At 66.2% G+C, this 16,413-nt stretch overlaps 4 protein-coding genes across 11 annotated transcripts; 3 read left to right on the top strand and 1 right to left on the bottom strand.

The window, feature by feature from the left end:
* Positions 1-1,247: 1,247 nt before the first annotated feature.
* HYAL3 (hyaluronidase 3) lies at positions 1,248-9,568 on the top strand. Of its 6 annotated transcripts, XM_062008715.1 has the most exons (4): positions 1,254-1,311; positions 7,922-8,829; positions 8,908-8,997; positions 9,127-9,568. In XM_062008715.1, exons 1-4 carry the CDS (start codon positions 1,293-1,295, stop codon positions 9,472-9,474), a joined length of 1,365 nt encoding a protein of 454 aa, XP_061864699.1. In that variant the 5' UTR covers positions 1,254-1,292; the 3' UTR covers positions 9,475-9,568. The 6 variants fall into 6 exon arrangements, with proteins under 6 accessions (XP_061864695.1, XP_061864697.1, XP_061864698.1 ...); XM_062008713.1 differs by having other exon boundaries at positions 1,250-1,311; positions 8,908-9,568; XM_062008714.1 differs by having other exon boundaries at positions 1,252-1,311; positions 7,922-8,997.
* Positions 4,362-7,943, top strand: NAA80 (N-alpha-acetyltransferase 80, NatH catalytic subunit). The gene is made up of 4 exons (XM_062008297.1): positions 4,362-4,420; positions 4,545-4,728; positions 5,032-5,191; positions 6,168-7,943. The coding sequence occupies exons 1-4, from the start codon at positions 4,362-4,364 to the stop codon at positions 6,884-6,886; spliced, it is 1,122 nt and encodes a 373-aa protein (XP_061864281.1). The 3' UTR covers positions 6,887-7,943.
* Positions 9,569-9,904: 336 nt separating the features above from the next.
* On the top strand, positions 9,905-12,588 carry LSMEM2 (leucine rich single-pass membrane protein 2). Its single transcript, XM_062008721.1, has 4 exons — positions 9,905-10,002; positions 11,091-11,231; positions 11,315-11,524; positions 11,597-12,588. The coding sequence occupies exons 1-4, from the start codon at positions 9,981-9,983 to the stop codon at positions 11,731-11,733; spliced, it is 510 nt and encodes a 169-aa protein (XP_061864705.1). The 5' UTR covers positions 9,905-9,980; the 3' UTR covers positions 11,734-12,588.
* On the bottom strand, positions 11,964-16,238 carry IFRD2 (interferon related developmental regulator 2). Of its 3 annotated transcripts, XM_062008720.1 has the most exons (12): positions 15,674-15,707; positions 15,272-15,391; positions 15,087-15,171; positions 14,829-14,953; positions 14,588-14,745; positions 14,331-14,381; positions 13,887-14,056; positions 13,701-13,806; positions 13,362-13,499; positions 13,081-13,209; positions 12,910-13,005; positions 11,964-12,762 (listed from the first exon to the last, which is right to left on the bottom strand). In XM_062008720.1, exons 1-12 carry the CDS (start codon positions 15,699-15,701, stop codon positions 12,682-12,684), a joined length of 1,287 nt encoding a protein of 428 aa, XP_061864704.1. In that variant the 5' UTR covers positions 15,702-15,707; the 3' UTR covers positions 11,964-12,681. The 3 variants fall into 3 exon arrangements, with proteins under 3 accessions (XP_061864704.1, XP_061864703.1, XP_061864702.1); XM_062008719.1 differs by lacking the exon at positions 15,674-15,707 and adding an exon at positions 15,954-16,238 and having other exon boundaries at positions 12,910-13,209; XM_062008718.1 differs by having other exon boundaries at positions 12,910-13,209.
* Between the last annotated feature and the right edge of the window lie 175 nt (positions 16,239-16,413).

Below are 16,413 nucleotides of genomic sequence, written 5' to 3'. Positions count from 1 at the left end.
TAGCACCTTCTTCACAGTCTGGGGCTTGGAAAGGATCATCTTCCATATGTTGGTGGTGATGCTGTGGGGACCCAGGGAGCACTGCAGCAGGCTGGCCACCCCTTCTCTGGGGTATTTGTCTATCAGCACCAGCAGGGCTGTGTTCAAGCTGTTGAGGGCTTCCACTGCGCCGATGAAGGGCAGGTTTCTGCAGATGGACCCCACGATACTCATCACCTGGAGGGGAGATGGAGGGTAGTGGGGATGGCAGCAGGGTGAGTGCAACCACTTCCCCAGCTCCCACTGGCAGTTGTTTCCATTCCTGTTGCCAGCTTGAGATGGCCTCAGTGCTGGGGAGACACGGGGCTGGAGGAGGAGCATTCCCAAACTGTGCTGAAGCATCATGTGCCACCGAGGGGCTATTCACCTGCTGTGGATTGAAGGTAGTGTCTGTTATAAGGATGTCCACCATGTCAGCAGCCAGGCAGACCCTGTAGGAGCATGAGTCCCTCAAGTTCTTGATGGCCAAGAGGATGATGTTTATCCGGTCGGAGGGCTGGAGGTATTTCAAGAACATCTGTGGAATGAAGTAGAAGAAGGGACATTTGTCACCTGGACCATCACCCTGAGCCCCTCAGCTGCACTGGGGTCTCACAGGAGCTTGAGCTACTGGGGGCCATTGCTTAGACTCCCCCACTCAGGTTGAGCCCCCGTCATCCCCCTGTGCAGGGTGTCCCTTCACTCCCCTGACCCCCCTGGCTAGGAACCAAAGGCACTTCTTACCAGGAACATCTCCCTGCCGGAGCTGGTTTCTGAAAACTGCCAGGCATGGTACTTTGGCCAGCCCTCCTGGAACTGCTCTAGGTCATGTTGCCTGAGCCACCTGCCTGGAGAGGAGCAAAACCACATTACTCAGAGAAAGTGTATAAAGTTTCTGTCAAAGAAAGAGGAGGAGCAGATACTCAGGCAAGGTCCAGGGCTAGTGAGTGGGGGCAAGGGGCAATGGCTTTTCAGACTGCAGGTGGGCAGGCAGGTAGGATCAGGCTTTCTCTTGCCAAGAAATGTGGTCTCTGGCTGTCCATGCCTGGGCATATGCAGCCCAACACAGTTTCTCTTACTTCTCTGCTGCAGGATGAAGGCGTGCAGGTGAAAGAGCGCTTCTGCAGCCTCGTGGCGGGTCCCCCAGTTCTTGCAGGTGCAGAAGAGAGTGAGGTTCCCCACCAGCTTCCCCAGCAACTCAAAACGCTGCATCTTGGAGCATTCACATCTGAGGACTGTGCTTTGTGCAAAGCAGCTGCAGATCTGAGGGAAGAATGGCAGCATGGGCACAAGGTGAGCCCAAGTATAAGGAGAGCCCCAGCTGCTCCCAGAGCAGGCAAACAACAGCCCAGGACTGCTGGACACATGTTCCTCCATGGGAGAGAGCATAGACAGGACAGGGGCAGGGCAAAGAGCCTTGCTCCTGACCTTCTGCTGCCTGGGTACCCAGGGGGTGCTGGGGCTCAGGGGCACAGGGATCAGTCACTGTGACAGCTGCTCAGATTGGGAGCTCAGTACCTGTGGTAGGGGGTAGGTGGTGATGAAGCTGACCAGCCTGGTAATCCGTGCGATGGCCCTTTCCTGCACCACTGGCAGATGGGAATTGGTGAAGGGCAGCAGGAGCTGGGAGGAAAAAAACTGCTGCTGTGGCAAGGAGGTGGCATGGCCCAGCATGGCCTAGCCAGGCTTGCTCTGGGGCCGTGCCAGGGATGAGGCATGTGTCCTCGCCTCTCACAGCAACCTGCTGCAGCCAGGCAGGTCGCCACGTCCCACTGCTGCTGCTGTCTCTGCTCCCTTCTGCTCATTCTCCCCCCAAAATCCACCTCCCACCACCCCCCACCCAAGGACCCCAAGGCTCTGGGGCGACCACCTCCCAGGGGACCTTTGCTGGGGGCTCTGGACCATGGAGAAAGTGGAGGGGGAAAGCCTCAGGGCTGGACTCTCCTTGTCAGATGGGCAGGTTCATCTAGAAGGGGGTGCTGGGCAATAGGGCAAGACTGCAAGGGTGGGTGGATGGGCTGGGGCAGGAAAAGGGGCTCTGGTAGCAGTCAGGAGGCAAGGAGCTGCAGGGAGGGGGTAGGCAGAGAAAAAGGAGGGGTGTTCCCTGAGTCGTTCTTGCCCCTGGTGCTGGAAGGGGCACCGCTCGAGCCAGGGTCCCTGCCCGTGGGGACCCTGTGCCAGGGCCAGACCTTCAAGATGTTCTGCAGCTCCAGGATGCTGAGGGTGTTGGCGCTGTGGATGAGCACCTGCAGCATGCTGTCCATGGCATCCAGGGTCTGCAAGGGACACACGGGATACATAGGGCAGCCCCAGGAGAACGGCTGTGGCTCTGCGGTGCCCAGGAAGGGGCCTTAGGGTGGGGAAGATCCCTGTGGTACCTTGGAGTAGAGGAAAGCTCTGGCACCCTGGGTGTCCTGTGGAGGCAGGTGGAAGATACTCTCGAAGCAGGCATTGAGGAGGCTGTTCTTCTGCAGGAGCAGCTTCCCTCTGCTGCAGAGACAGAGAAGTGCTCTTTGGAGCCAGAAAGGAGGAGGCAGACTCTCGGTTTCAAGACCTGAGCTGATCCCCACTCCATGGGAGACATCTCAGCCCACTATGACACCAACACTTGCCTTTAGGGGGAAAACCCTGTGGCACCCTCTGCCCTGCTGCCTGCCTCCCTCTCAGACCCAGGACCAGGTATGCCCCATGGCCCCCCACCTGGGACCAATGCCATCAGTATTACCCACAGCAGGGAGGCCAAGCTGGGGCTCTGGGGCAGGTACCTCATGGAGCAGATGGCCAGCATGACTTGCTGCCGCACTAGAGTGTTCAGGTGGTCAGCAGGCTCCTCCCTCAGCATCTTCTGGGGAGCACAACAGGGTGGGGTGGGTTGGGATGGGGCAGTCTCCTTTGCCCAGCAAGAACCTGCAGGGCTGGCAGAGCCTGAATGCCCTCATCCCAGCAACCCCCTCCCCACCCGGCACACAGTGGTCCCAAGCCCCACAGTGGGAAGGGCCCATGTCCCTCAGAGCCACAGCCTGGCCAAGGGACGTGCAAGCGTTGTTTAGTCCAAGGCTCTGTCTCCAGCTGGGCCAGTCAAATGCCTTTGGAGCATCTCCAAGGCTGGGGCCCCAGCAACTCGTGTCCAGCCGAGCCCTCTCGTGCCCCAAGGGCTCTGCTCCTGCCTGGCTGCCCATCCCCTCACCTGAATAGCCCTTATCATCTCAGGATTGTGGAAGTGAAGAATGTTCCACACAGTGGAGTTTTCATAGATGCTGCAACTGCCAAGGGTGCAGAGGGAGTTCAAAAACTCCAGCTTCTTAGGCTTTTGCTGCTAGCCAGGGAGAGGACAGACAGACGGTGTCAGGGGAGACAGACAGCTTGGGGGAAGGGGCCGGGGTGCCCAGCACAGCCCCCTGGCAGCTTCTGGTCAAGGGCAGAAAGACTGGCTGGAGGCCATGGGTACAGCCTTGTAAGAGAGGCCACGAATACCTTTGGTGTCTTCCTGAGGAAGGTTTGGATGATGTCCAGGGCATTCCTTTCCTCCCTGGACAACACTAAGGCAGAGCAACCCAGATCTGGCTGACAGACATCAGGCAGGGCTGGAGGACAGGCAAAGGGCAAAACTCAGACCCTCTGCCCACCTCCCAGGCATGTCACCAGCCCTAGCTCAAGGCTGGGACACTCATGTCCCCTGTGTGCCCCAGGAGTGAGGGTCTGTCGCTGGAGGGCAGCGTGGGGAGGGTGCCCCAGCGAGCCCGGGTGAGGGATGCGCCGGCACGGGCGGGCAGGGACAGTCCCTGTCCCCAGGGACGCGTGATGGGGCTGGCTCCCTGGCCGCTGCGAGCCTCGCTGCCAGCCTGGCTGGGAGATGGGAGCCTGGCACAGGGCAGGGGAGGGCGTGCGGGGCGGGCAGCCCGCTGCCTGCAGCCGCCACACTCACCTGCCTGCCGGGCCTTACGCTGCCCGCGGGGTTTAGGGGCAGAGCTGCGAGATGGGGCAGCTGTGCCCTTTCTCTCGCGGGACTCCCTGCGGGCTCCGGGGGCCAACCCCGCCATCCTGCGCGAGGCAGGGAGCGAGGAAAGGGGCGAGGAGCAGAGGCGGCTGCGCTCAGTGGGCTCCTCACACCGTCCCGCAGACACCGGGAGGGCAGGGCTGGCTGTCACGGGGTGTCACCAAGTGCCACGTTACCCCCCGCTCCCCAGGACCCCTCAGGCTGCCGCAGAGCCCCCGGGAGGGCAGGACTGAGCCTCTCCTCCCGCTTGGGGCTGGATTCCGCGGTGCCAAGGAACTGTCCTTGCCGCAGGGCCCTTTGCCCGCCGCCTCCGGGCCGGGGCGCAGCGCACACACGCTGCGGGCCGATGCGATCCGATCCGATCCACGCTCCCCGCCACGCCGAGCTCGCCGCGCTCAGGGAGCAGTGAGCACAGACACACGGCACTCAGCCTCACCGCTGCCGCGGGACACCGCGTTCCCCGGTTACGGTTGCCACGGAACGTCACAGTCCCACCGGGGAGCGGGCACCTCCCCGCACCCCTCCCCAGGGCCCGCGGAACGCGGGGGCGCGTCCCGAGCGCGGGGGGCAGGGAAGGAGGCGGCGTGGGCATGGGGGGAGCGGGGCTGGGGCCGGCTGTGTCGGCGGGCTCGCCCGGGGAGGCGCGGCTCCCCTCGGGGGGCTCGACTGCGCTCGTCGCTCGGGACCGCTCGGCTCCGCTCGGGGAGGCTCGGGTCGGAGGGCAGCGATGAGGCGGCCTCCGGGCGCCAGGGGGCGCCGCGCTGCGGACGGCGGTGTGTGGCGGCGGCGGCGGAACGGTACGGGCGGGCAGGGCCGGGCGGGCAGGGCCGGGCTGGGAGCGGCACACGGGGCCGGGGCGGGTCAGCGAGGGGTCGGTGAAGGGTGAATGATGGGTTGATGAGGGGTCGATGAGAGGTCAGCGATGGGTCAGCGGTGCGGTGCGGTGCGGGCGGTGCTGAGCCGGGCAGTGCCGTGTGTGGGTGCAGGGTGGTTTGGTGCATGGGCGCTGCGGGCAGGGTCGGGTGCCCTGTGCGGGGGCGCTGGGGGCGAGGGGGCCAGAGGTGTCACACCCCGGGGAAGCAGAACCAGGCGCTGCGGTTGGCCACGAGCCCGCGCAGCTTCCTGCCACGCTGCCGCACAGGCACCCGGGGCACGGCGGCCAGCGGCAGCAGCAGGGTGAGTGCGAGCAGGGGCAGCGAGGGGAGCGCGGGCAGCGAGCCCAGGGCAGCGGGAAGGTGGGCAGGCAGGCTGTGTGCAGCCAGGCTGAGTGCAGGCAGGCTGAGCAGCCCTGTGGCCCTGGGCAAGGACTGGCGTTGTGGGGAATCAGGCGCTGGGGTGGGTGAAGCTTGGCAGAGCACCACAGGCAGAGGCAAAGGGAGGACAGGTGTGAGGGGGGCTTCCCCCAACACATGGAGCCCTTGAGGGGCAGAGGAGTGCTGAGAGAGTCCTGGCATGGGTTTCCTCGGGAGACGGAAGGAATAGCATTGCTTGCCAGCGGTGCTGATGGGGCGTTAGGGTGCTGCCTGGACTCTGAAAGGGGGAGTGCAGGCTCAGCTGCTGGTCTTTGAGCTGAGTGGGTGACTTTGGGAGGCACTCTGAAGGCACAGGAGGGCAAGGCAGAGTGGGAAGCTGGCAGTTTGCTCAACCCCAGTGGATAAGCCAGTGTGGCAGTTCCTCCTGCCCTCTGCCTGTGGTTTCTCCTTCGCAAGGCGAACGGTTACCAGGCTGGGAGAGGGGCCTCCATCACATACGGGTTGTGGCAAGGAGTTCCTGACCCCTCAGAGATTGCCAAGGCTCCCCCTAGAGCTCCTGTGCCAGGGCTGAGGTCAGCTCAGTCCCATAGTGCTGCAGCCCTCTTATGCACCGGGCACATGGTGTGTAATGAGCTGGCTGGGCTCAGGCAGGTGCCCAGCTGCCCTGTGCCAGCTGCCCTGTACCAGTTCAGTGGTGCCAGAGCTGCCCACAGGCCTCATGGCACGGGCACATGGAGTTTCCCCACCACAGTGCTGACAGTTGACCTCGGACCCGCCGCTGAGCCCTTCAAAGCCACTGTGGAGCTGTGCTGGTGCTGGGGCCGGGGCTGGGTGTGGGAGGGCACACATGGTCTGTCCCCCAACGCCTCTAAGCTGTGGCCTGCTTGGTGTCCCATCAGTGAGAAGAATGGGCTCCATGTCAGAAGAGCTCAGCCTGGTTCCCCTGCACCAGAGGCCGGAGCTGCTGGAGGCCTGTGCCGAGCTGCTGGGCGAGGAGTGGGGGAAGAGCCGGGCGTCACGGCTCCACACGCTGCAGCGCTCCTCAGACTCCTTCCCCACTTGCCTGCTGCTGCTGCGGAGCCGCGGCGCTGCCGAGCCCCGGGAGGGTCCCTGCCAGCTCGTGGGCCATGTCCGGCTGTCCCGTGTGGCCGCCCGGCCCCGCGACCTCTTTGTGGAGAGCGTGGTGGTGGCGCGGGCGCTGCGGGGCCAGGGCTATGGGCGCCGGCTGATGGAGGCTACTGAGCGGTGGGCCCGGGCCCGGGGCTTTGCCTGCCTGCACCTCACCACCCATGACAAGCAGCACTTCTATGCCCACCTGGGCTTTGTACTGGGCGAGCCGGTGCAGAGCGTGGCCTTCCTCAGCCCCGCCATACCTGCCAAGGTGCTGCGGCTCTTCTCTGCCTCTCCTGGCACCGCCGCTGCCACCAGCACCAAGCCAAAGGCCCCCGTGGCCCCCTCGCCTCCCCTCCCGCCCCCCGCCGCCCCCCCACCGCCCCCACTGCCAACCGTGGTCTGGGCGAGGGGTGTCCTGGCCGAGAGCAGCGGGCAGAGCCTCCTGGAGACCCCGCACCGAGATGCCAAAGGGCTGCCCATCTTCTGGATGAAGAAGGACATCTGAGGGACTGGGGCCAGGGCCCCAAGCTGCTGATTAAAAGTGGGGCAGGCAGGGGCTGCCTGCCCCAGCGCTGCCCCCCTGACTGCTGTTCTTCAGGGCTGGCATTGGCTACCCCGGCCTCCCTGCTTTGCCCTGGCCCCATTATCAGGGACAGATGGCCCCCACGTCCTGCCTGGGCATGCCACCTCAGCTTTTCCTGGCCCCTAGGACCACCAGTGTGGTAGGGAGCCAAGCCCAGCCCAGGCTCTGGGGTTGGGGCTGGTCCTGGGAGCGCTGCCCAGTCCCACCGGCGTCTCCTGCATCCAGGGGACTTGCTGTGTGGCAGCTGGAGCTGAGAGCATGCCATGGCTGCCAGTGGGGCTGCCACTTCCCAGTGAGCAGCCTGGGGAAACTGAGGCAGATGGCTGGAGGGGCAGCAGGGAGAGGAGGGCAGGCAGGGGGGCTGCAGGGCTCAAGCAGGGTAGCGAGGCCAGAGGCATGGGAACAGGAGCAGGAAGGTCAGGGAGAGCGTCTGGGCCTGGTGCCGGGGGATTAGCACCATCCTCGCTGCGTCACGCGGCCCCCAGGCCCATCCCCTGCCTAATCCCCTTGTCCCGACTGACACTGGCCAGGGGCACCCAGCCCCCTCTGGCCCTGCCAGGGCTGGAAGGGACCGAGCTGCCCCTCAGGCTCCATTACACCTCTCTGGAGGCTCAGACCCTCAGCAGAAGTGGGCTGTGAAATGGGGGAGAGGGGATCACGGTGTCCCAGCTGTAGGCAGGACAGGGAGCCAGCGGGGACACTGAGGCCCCAGGCCTGGCAGCTTGCAGTGCCACACTAGAGCTCTGGCACAGCCATGCTGCTGCGGGGGGCTCTGGGCACTGTGGCACAGTAGCTAGGAGTGGGAGAGCCTCCCAAGTTTGCTGAGTCCCGTGTGATTTGGGGGCAGGCAGCACGTGTAGCTGCCTGTGGCCAGTCCTAGCCCATGGTGGTGCCAGTGTGGCCGTGCTGCCTGCTGCTCCCTGCCGCCTCAGCCCCGCTGCTCTCCTTTCCCCGCAGGCAGGCCGTGGCACAGGATGGTGCTGGCGCTGTGGGTCTGCCTGGCGCTGGGCACCGCTGGCGGGGAGAGCCCAGCCCCGGAGCCTTTGGCAGGTGGCCAGCCTTTCGCCGTGGTGTGGAACGTGCCCGCCGGCCGCTGCCAGCGCCGCTTTGGCGTGGGGCTGCCCCTCGGCGACTACGGCATCGTGGAGAACCGGGACGGCCGCTTCACCGGCCAGAACGTCACCATCTTCTACAAGAACAAGTTCGGGCTGTACCCCTACCTGTCACAGCACGGCGTGCCCCGCAACGGTGGCATCCCCCAGCGGGTGCCCCTCGGCGCCCACCTCGCCAGGGCGGCCCAGGACATCCGGCACCTCCTGCGCCCCGCTTTCCGCGGGCTGGCCGTGCTGGACTGGGAGGAGTGGAGGCCCCTCTGGGCCCGAAACTGGGGGGCCAAGCGGGTGTACCGAGCGGCCTCGGAGCAGTGGGTGCGGGCCCGGCACGGGCTGCTGCCGGCGCGGCGGCGGCTCCGCCTGGCGCAGCGGGAGTTTGAGCGGGCAGCGCAGGCTCTGATGGAGGAGACGCTGCTGCTGGGCCGCGGCCTGCGCCCCGCGGGGCTCTGGGGCTTCTACCGCTTCCCCGACTGCTTCAACAGCAACTGGGCCAAAGAGGCCAACTACACCGGGCAGTGCCGGCCGGCGGAGGTGCGGCGCAATGACCGCCTGGGCTGGCTCTGGGCCTCCTCGGCCGCTCTGTACCCCAGCATCTACCTGCCCCCGGCGCTGCCGCCGGCCCTGCGCCGCCGCTACGTGCACCACCGGCTGCGGGAGGCTCTGCGCGTGGCCGCCTTCGGGGCCCGCAGCCTCCTGCCCGTGGTCGCCTACTCCCGCCTGTCCTTCCGCCGCTCACCCCGCTTCCTGGAGCCGGTAAGTGCCGTGGGGACGGGGCTTGGGATGGGGCTGGGGCCGGGGCCCCCCAGCCCAGTCACGTCTCTGTCTCGACAGGCTGACCTAGTGCACACCATCGGGGAGAGCGCGGCACTGGGGGCGGCAGGGCTGGTGCTCTGGGGAGATATGTCGTACTCCCGCTCAGCTGTGAGTGCGGCTCCTGGGCACGTGGGCATGGTGCGGATGGGGCAGCCACAGCGCCTGTGCCCGCTGGGGAGGGATAGCCAGGGGGGGCCTCGGTGCCAGGGCAGGTTCTCACCGGTGCTCTCCTCCCAGGAGAGCTGTGCCAGCCTACGCCACTACCTCGTGACCACCCTGGGTCCCTACGTGGCCAACGTGACGGCAGCAGCCCGGGAGTGCAGCTACGGGCAGTGCCACGGGCACGGGCGCTGTGTGCGGCGCCAGCCCCATGACCTGGGTAGCCTCCTGCACCTTGGCCCCGGCACTGGCCCAAAGGCCTCTTTCCGCTGCCACTGCTACCGCGGCTGGGCCGGCGAGGACTGTGCCCGGCGGGTCCAGCCCAGCCCTGCCACCTCCTGCCTGGCACCCACCCACAGCCTCTATGGACAAAACGACCTCCCACCCTCCGACACCTGCCTGCCACAGGGCACGTGGGGCTGGTGACCAGGGCTGGTGGGCAGCACGGTCCCCTGCCCCAGCAGTGCTGCTGCCTGGCACTTCCCGAGAGCTCGTTAACTTAAATAAATCCTGGCACAGACAGCGTGGTCCTTGTGGGCAAAGCTGGGGATGGGGATGGGCTCCCTGGTGCCTCCCAGGCTGGGCGCAATTGCCATCACTGCTGAGAGGCGGCAGAGGCACCAGTTTGGCTCTGGAAGGGCTCACTGCTGCCTCGGTTTCCCTCCATGGGCTCTGCTCTGATCCCACAGTGAACTGGCAGCCCCTGTGCCCTGTGAAGGGGACACAGGGCACTGCCACAGGCCGCTCTCCCTTTGCCACGCTGGCACTGTGCTGCCTGCTGCCAGGCCCCCATCCCACGGCTATTTTTATCCCCCCCAACTGTGTTTCTCACTGTCCTATTTTAAGCGGCGCAGTTGGCGCCCGGGGAGCCCAGTGCCCAGGAGCCCCGCACCGCCTCGCTGCCCACTGCCCAGCACAGGGCACGGCCAGCCATGCCCAGGGAGGCTGGAGAAGGTAGGCTGCGGGAGTGGGCTGGGGGCTGGCAGGGGCCTTGGCACCCTGGGAGATACCGGGCGGTGTGGGGTCATGGCACTGGGATGGAGACAGCAGGCAAACACTGGTCTCTGCCGTGGGGGCTGCAGGCAGAGATGTCTGCCTGAGGAAGAAGGGGGTTGTGGGGGGCTGCAAGCACAGGGCAGCAGGGTTTAGGGAGGGGGCAGACAGCTGGCTGGCACAGGCCTCCCCACCCCATAGCCACATGATGTGCTGTGCCCCCTGACCTGGGAGAGAGGGGCTGCAGAGGTGATGGGAGTATCCACAGGCCACCCCTCAGCCAAATGCAGGGCCCAGAGGAGGGTCTGGGGGGTTCCCTGGGCACCAGCTGAGACCGCCCCCCCCCCCCCCGCCATCCCCACCGGCTGCCATTCCCATTGGTAGCACGCAGTGCCTGCAGCAGCAACTGCCCTGTGACATGCTGCCGGCCCCAGGGAAGGACTGGGAGCGGGCATGGTGCCACCCTGCCCTGCCCAGTGCCTGGGCCCTGCCCGCTGTTCAAAAACCCACAAACACCCAGAGAAAAATGATCCTTTCCCTCTGCCCTGGGTGCAGCTGCTTCCTGAGACAATGCTGGAGCCATGCCTGCTTCCAGAAAGCCCCTCACTGCCATGGAGAGTGGGCACTATGACCGCCTGGTACGGCACAGCCCCCAGATCTCTGGCTGTGCCCCCCATGGCAGTGCCTGTGCATGGTGCCCACTGCAAGCCCAGCCATGCCCCGGCCCAGGGCAGCCCCAGTCAGCCCTGAGGTGCCCGGGCTACCCGTCTTGCGAGGGTGGCACATTCCAGCCCCACTAACAGGCTCTGGGACTGTGGCCACCAGCCGCCCGCTAACTGCTCCGATGACAGCGCAGGGTCTGGGGGGGCACAGCCAGCACTCGCCCACGTGGCCATGGGGCCGTGCCAAGGCCACCCCGGTGTCGGCCACCCGCCTGTCACAGCCCTGGGTTAAAGCCGAGGTCACCTCTGGGAGGGCTCTGGTCCCCGCAGGGGTGCCAGGGGCTGCGGGCAGCGCCCAGGCTCACCTTCTGCCCCCTCTCCCAGCAGAGAGCATGGGAAGGGCGGAGAGTGTGGTGCCAGCAGAGCCCGGGGACCCCGACGGCAGCGAGCCCGGAGCCATCAGCCTGCGGCCCGTGGAGTCCATCAGCGACCTGCACTGGGCCTCGGCCGGGCAGAAGGGTGTCGAGGGTGAGAGTGGCGTGAGGGGGAGCTGTGCCAGCCCCAGCCATGCCAGTGCTTGGGCTCTCACCTCTTCTCTTCCCCATCTGCAGGCAACGGCCCCACTCCCCACAGCAGCCTGCACCGGCCCCCGCCTCGCCCCGTGCCCCCCGGCCGCCCGCCGCTCCTGCCCACCCTGCGCCCTGTGCCCGCCGCCAGCCCCTGCCCCTGCCTCAGCCTCGGCCACCCTCTGATCCTGGCCCTGCTGGGGCTCATGGCGCTGGCCAGCCTGGTCCTGGCCACGCTGGCCATCTACCTGAGTGGTACGTGGCACTGGGCAGGGCGGGGGGCAGGGGGCTGCAGGAGCCGATCCCCAATGTGTCCTGTCCCCACAGTCCTGCAGAGCCAGTCGGTGAGGACGCTGGCCCAGTGGCTGGAGAGCCAGGAGAACGCCGTGCACCAGCTGCGGGCAACCAGCGGGCAGCTCTGGGCTCGCCTCAACACCAGCGCCGAGCACGGTGGGCACCGCTGAGCTGCTCCCGTCCCCATCACGGGCACCAGGCCAGCACGGGAAGGGGCATCAGAGGGTGGGAGGGGGAAGTGGGCAGCCCTACCTGCCCCTCAGCCCGGGCAGCATGGCCCCACGGGGCGTGGGGGGTGAGCCTGGCCCCCATCCCGGGCTGTGAGAGAAAGGGACAGGGCTGCAAGGAGCAGCACCCACCCCAGCGACAGCCCTTCCTTTTAATGAGGCAGAAGGCACCCTCCACTTAAGCCTTTTATTTACCTCCAGTAACCAAAGTCTTATAAAATCACCACCATAGATACATTCCCGAGGTTACAGGCACGCCCAGCTGGCACAGCCCCGTGCCTGCCCAGGCAGCAGCCCCCAAGGCTCTGCAGGCAGCACCGGCACTTGCCTGCTGTGCCACCCCCCTTTAATTAATTTCCCACAAGAGGACTATTTCGTATAAAGCATTTGGCTGGAAAAGGGCTCCGAATGGGCAGTCAGCAGGGCTGGGCAGAGCCTGTCCCACCTTCTGCCACCCCTGGGTGCCAGGCGCTGCAGAGGCAGGGGCAGTGTGGCGGTGGGCAGCTGGGGCAGCGCTCCTGCGCAGAGCAGGGCTGGCTGCCTCACAGGGCTCTGCCTTCCCACCCCTGCTCCAGGCCACTCCGGTGCCCCCATGGGCCTGGGGAAGGGGGACAGGAGCCCTGTGAGACCCCTCCCACTGTGCCCCGTGGAGCCCCAGCCGCAGAGCGGGCACACAGCAGCACACTCCCCCCACCTCTCCCCCTCCCCCCAGCTCTTCTTTTAGCCTTTGTTTTGATTAAAAAAATAAAAGAGGGGGCAGCCCCCAGTGGGGCAGCTCCAGGCATTAAATACTCTGCTGTACAGGAATAAAAGCCCAAGGGCTGGGGGCACCTGCCCCTCACAGTGCTGGGTCTGCAGTCCAGCTGGGCTGGGGCTCTGCCCCGCTGCCCGTCACAGCACGTCCGCACGCTTGTCCCGTACCCGGCTCCGCGCTTTCGTGCGGGCTTTGAAGGCAGCTGAGTTGTAGAGGTGCTGGAGGGGAGTGAGGAGATAGATGGGTTAGGGAGTGCCCCTCTGCTCCCCCCCACACGGGTACCCGCCAGGCTCCAGTCGCAGGCACTTGGCAGGCTGGAGCCCACGGCGGGGCACGAGGGGCCAAAGCCGGGTGCTGGCACCCACCTTCTCAAAGCGGGAGACCTTGCTGGCTTTCAGAGCGGCCGCATCCAGCACCAACGGGGGCCCAAGGCCAAAGATCTCCCGAAGCAGCTCATTGTTCTGCAGAAGCAGGGGACTGTCAGCAATTACCGGCACCGGCCCAGCGTCCCTCTGGCATCCCTGCCTGGGCCCTACCTGGAGGTGGTGTCGGATGCCGGAGCCCAGCACCTCTTTAAAGGCTTGGTATGTCCGCTGGCGTGCCCAGCTGTCCAGGAACATGCACTCCAGGCCAAATCGGATGGTCTCCTCCTGGTACTCACCGCTCTGAGCAGAGAGAGGGGCATCAGAAATCAGTAATAACCTGGGTGCCAGCCCCACGTGTGCCCCGGCTCTCAGCAGAGCTGACAGCTGGGCAGCAGCCGCACATCCAGGAGCATGAGCAGGGCAGCACCAAGGGCATCTCCGGCCTCCAGTACCTCGATGAAGCGCAGGATGTCCCGGAAGATGGAGCGCTGCTTCCGACGGTCCGTCTTGGCTCGGTACTTGTTGCTCTCAGTAGCCAGGACCTTGAGCTGGGCACGCAGGAACTCTGTATCTTGGTGGCACAAGTCCTCCTGCCCCAAAAATGCAGGGGGTTTGGAGGGGATGTGGCTCAGGTGCTGCCCACCACTGCCATTGCCAGGACAAGGCTGGGAGTTGCTGCTGGTGACACCAGCCTTGTGCATCTTGACGCCCTCAGTGCCAGCTCAGCCAGGCCACAGTCAGGGTCTAGTGCCAGCAGCTCCCCGCCCCTCTGCTCCAGCCCTCCACTGTACCTCCAGGTCCTGGGCCAGTTCAAAGACCAGCGCGATGGTTTCCCCGGCCAGGATGCGCAGGGTGACAAAGTTGCTGGACAGCAGCGGGGGCAGCTTCAGCCAGCCACTGCAGCAGAGGCAGGAGGGCGTCAGGGGGGCAGGGTGCCCTCAGGGGCTCCCCCCTCCGCTGCCCCACACCACACTCACTCATCCAAGATGCTCTTGATGTGGGAGGGGGGACAGATGGTGAGGAGCAGGGACCACGACTGGAGCGCACTGCAGTGCAGAGGGCCGTGCTGGATGAGTGCTGAGCCCCCCTCGCCTGCACTGGGTGGGCTGAAGATACCCTCCAGACAAGACATGCATAATATCAGGTCCTGGAGGGGGGAAACTCGCGGGTCAGACCACAGCTGCCAGGAAGAGGTGCACTGGGGACCCACCCTGCCCAGAAGCACCAAGACTACTCATCTCTTTGAGGTGGGCTTCCCCCCCAGCTCAGCTCCAGGCTGCCCAGGGAAGGGGACTGGACAGTCACCGATGTCCCCATGCCCCTTCCCTGGCTCAGCCACAAGCTGTCCTGGCACTGTGGGCTGAGGGTAGGTGCCATGGCAGTCCCCAGGGTGCACCCAGACAACACCCAGGCACAGTTACCTCGAGGTCAGCAGCAGCAATGTAGCAACACATGCCCAGGGCTGTGGCACACTGGCAAGAGACGTGGGGAAAAGGCAGTCAGAGGAGGCAGTGGGACAGTGGAAGCAGGGTTGGGAAGCCTCTGCTTTACCCCACTGCTCCCCACAGCACCCAATCCGGCCATCCTCCTGTGACCACAGGGACACCCAAAGGCATCGCCTAGGCTCTCCCCATCCAAGGTGCCCCCGGTACCCAGGAGGAAAGGGTCTGAGCCTTACGCTTTGCCGGGCACCAGGGCTGGCTGTGCTGTCTGTCAGGATGTTGGTGAGCAGCGGCTTCAGGCTACGGAAGATCTCTTCCCCCTCCCAGCCAGAGCCCATCTGGAGGCAGAGGAGGGTGAGGACAGTGCCTGCCAATGCCTGTTCCTCCCCTTTACCTGCAGGCAGCATGAGAGACCTACCTCAGACACCAGTCACCAGCCCTGCTACCCCCAACCCTGGCGCCTGCCTGTGCCCAGACCTTTCTTGAGACACTTTTCCAGGGAGTCGGTGAGCGTGAGGCGACGCTCCAGCAGGAACTCGGAGAGGGTTTTGGAGGAGAAGGCCAGGCGCAGGCTCTGCAGTGCTGCCTGCCGTGTCTTGGCGCTGCCAGAGACCGTAAGGAGTCACAAGGTGGAGTGGCCCGGGACGGGGCACATTGCCTTCCCTTGGCTGGCAGCATCGGCAGGGACGGGCAGCGTGCCACGCGTGCCCGGGGCGGCTGACAGCCGCTCCTCACCTCTTGTCCAGGAGGTTGTCCATGTGCTCCTTCAACCTGTCCTCTACCTCCTCCTCCTGGCCTTGCTCACCCACCGCCTCGTTCCCTGCCGGGGCAGTACGCGCGTCACGGAGGTGCCCGGGCGCGAAGGGGGGGGGGCAGCGACAGACACCCCAAAGGGGCAGCAGGGCAGCCCCGGGGCTCACCTGCGGCCTCCTCGGCGGGGCTGGCCCCCTCGCTGGCGCTGCTGCAGTGGCTCAGCACCTCGCTGCCGGCCTCCTCCTCCTCGCTGGCGGGCGAGCACGCCCGGCCGCTGCGGAGGCCACCTGCGGGGGGAGGGGACGGGGGTCGGGGACAGGTCCTCGTCAGCCCGGCCCCGGGCCGGTGTGGGCCATGACGGGGGGCCCGTGCGGACCCCCGGGGCCGCGCCGCCGGGAGGACGGGGCAGGACCGGGCAGGGCACGGCGGCCCGCCGCGGCCCAGCCCGCCGTTCCCCCGCAGCCCCGCCGCGGCACAGCACCTCCCGGGCCCTCCTGCCCCGCCGCCCGCCGCTCCCCTCCCCGGTCCGCCGCCTCCCCGCCCCGTCCCGCGCCCGGACCCCGACTCACGGCGCGCGGCGCGGCGGGAGCGCGGCATGGCCAGCGCGCGCGGCCCCGCGCCCCTCCCCCCGGCGCGAGGCCCCGCCCCCGCCCCCGCCCCGGCGCGCGGCCCCCTGGGAGCGCGCGCCCGTGTGCGCACGCGCCGCCCCGCGCGCCGCGGGCTCCGGAGTCCGGCTGGCGCGTGTAGTGCGCGTGCACGTGGCCGCAGCCCCGGCCTGAGTCCCACCGCCGGCGTGGCCCCGGCCCCATCCCCCGCCCCGGCCCCGTCCCCGCCCCCGTCTCCTCCTGCCTCTCGTCCGGAGAGTCATTCCCTAACGATTGCTTGGCTCGGAGAAGTGGTGGCCAGAGGTCGGTGTTGAGAAGGGACACGGAGGAGTCCTGGGAACTGTACTGGCATGAAGGGAGAGTCCCCTTCCGAACGGCGCCCAGTTAAAGTGCGGAGCTGTAGGAGCCTGCCCCGGACACACACCGCTGGATTGCGTGCACATCGCCCAGACAGGGTTCGGTAGGCATGGCTGCAGGAGCTCAGCTCGTTTTGAGGAGGAGGAGAACAGCCCTGCTATAAAGGGTGAAGGCTACCCTTGAACTCTCGAGATAAGGCCAGAACCTCAGCCCCTCCCTGAGCTCCTCTCCTTATCTGGCCTCACAGAGGACTATCTGTAGTGAGACCAGCTCCAGGGATGCCTGGAAGAAGAAAGAAGGACGATTACGCCAGAGAATTGCTCTGGCTTTGTAAAACAGGTGTGGGG

The sequence above is a fragment of the Colius striatus genome, chromosome 15 (genome assembly GCF_028858725.1).
Source record: "Colius striatus isolate bColStr4 chromosome 15, bColStr4.1.hap1, whole genome shotgun sequence".
Taxonomy (NCBI): Eukaryota; Metazoa; Chordata; class Aves; order Coliiformes; family Coliidae; genus Colius; species Colius striatus.
The sequence above is the reverse complement of the archived record's forward strand: the minus strand, read 5'-3'. Positions and strand labels throughout refer to the sequence as shown.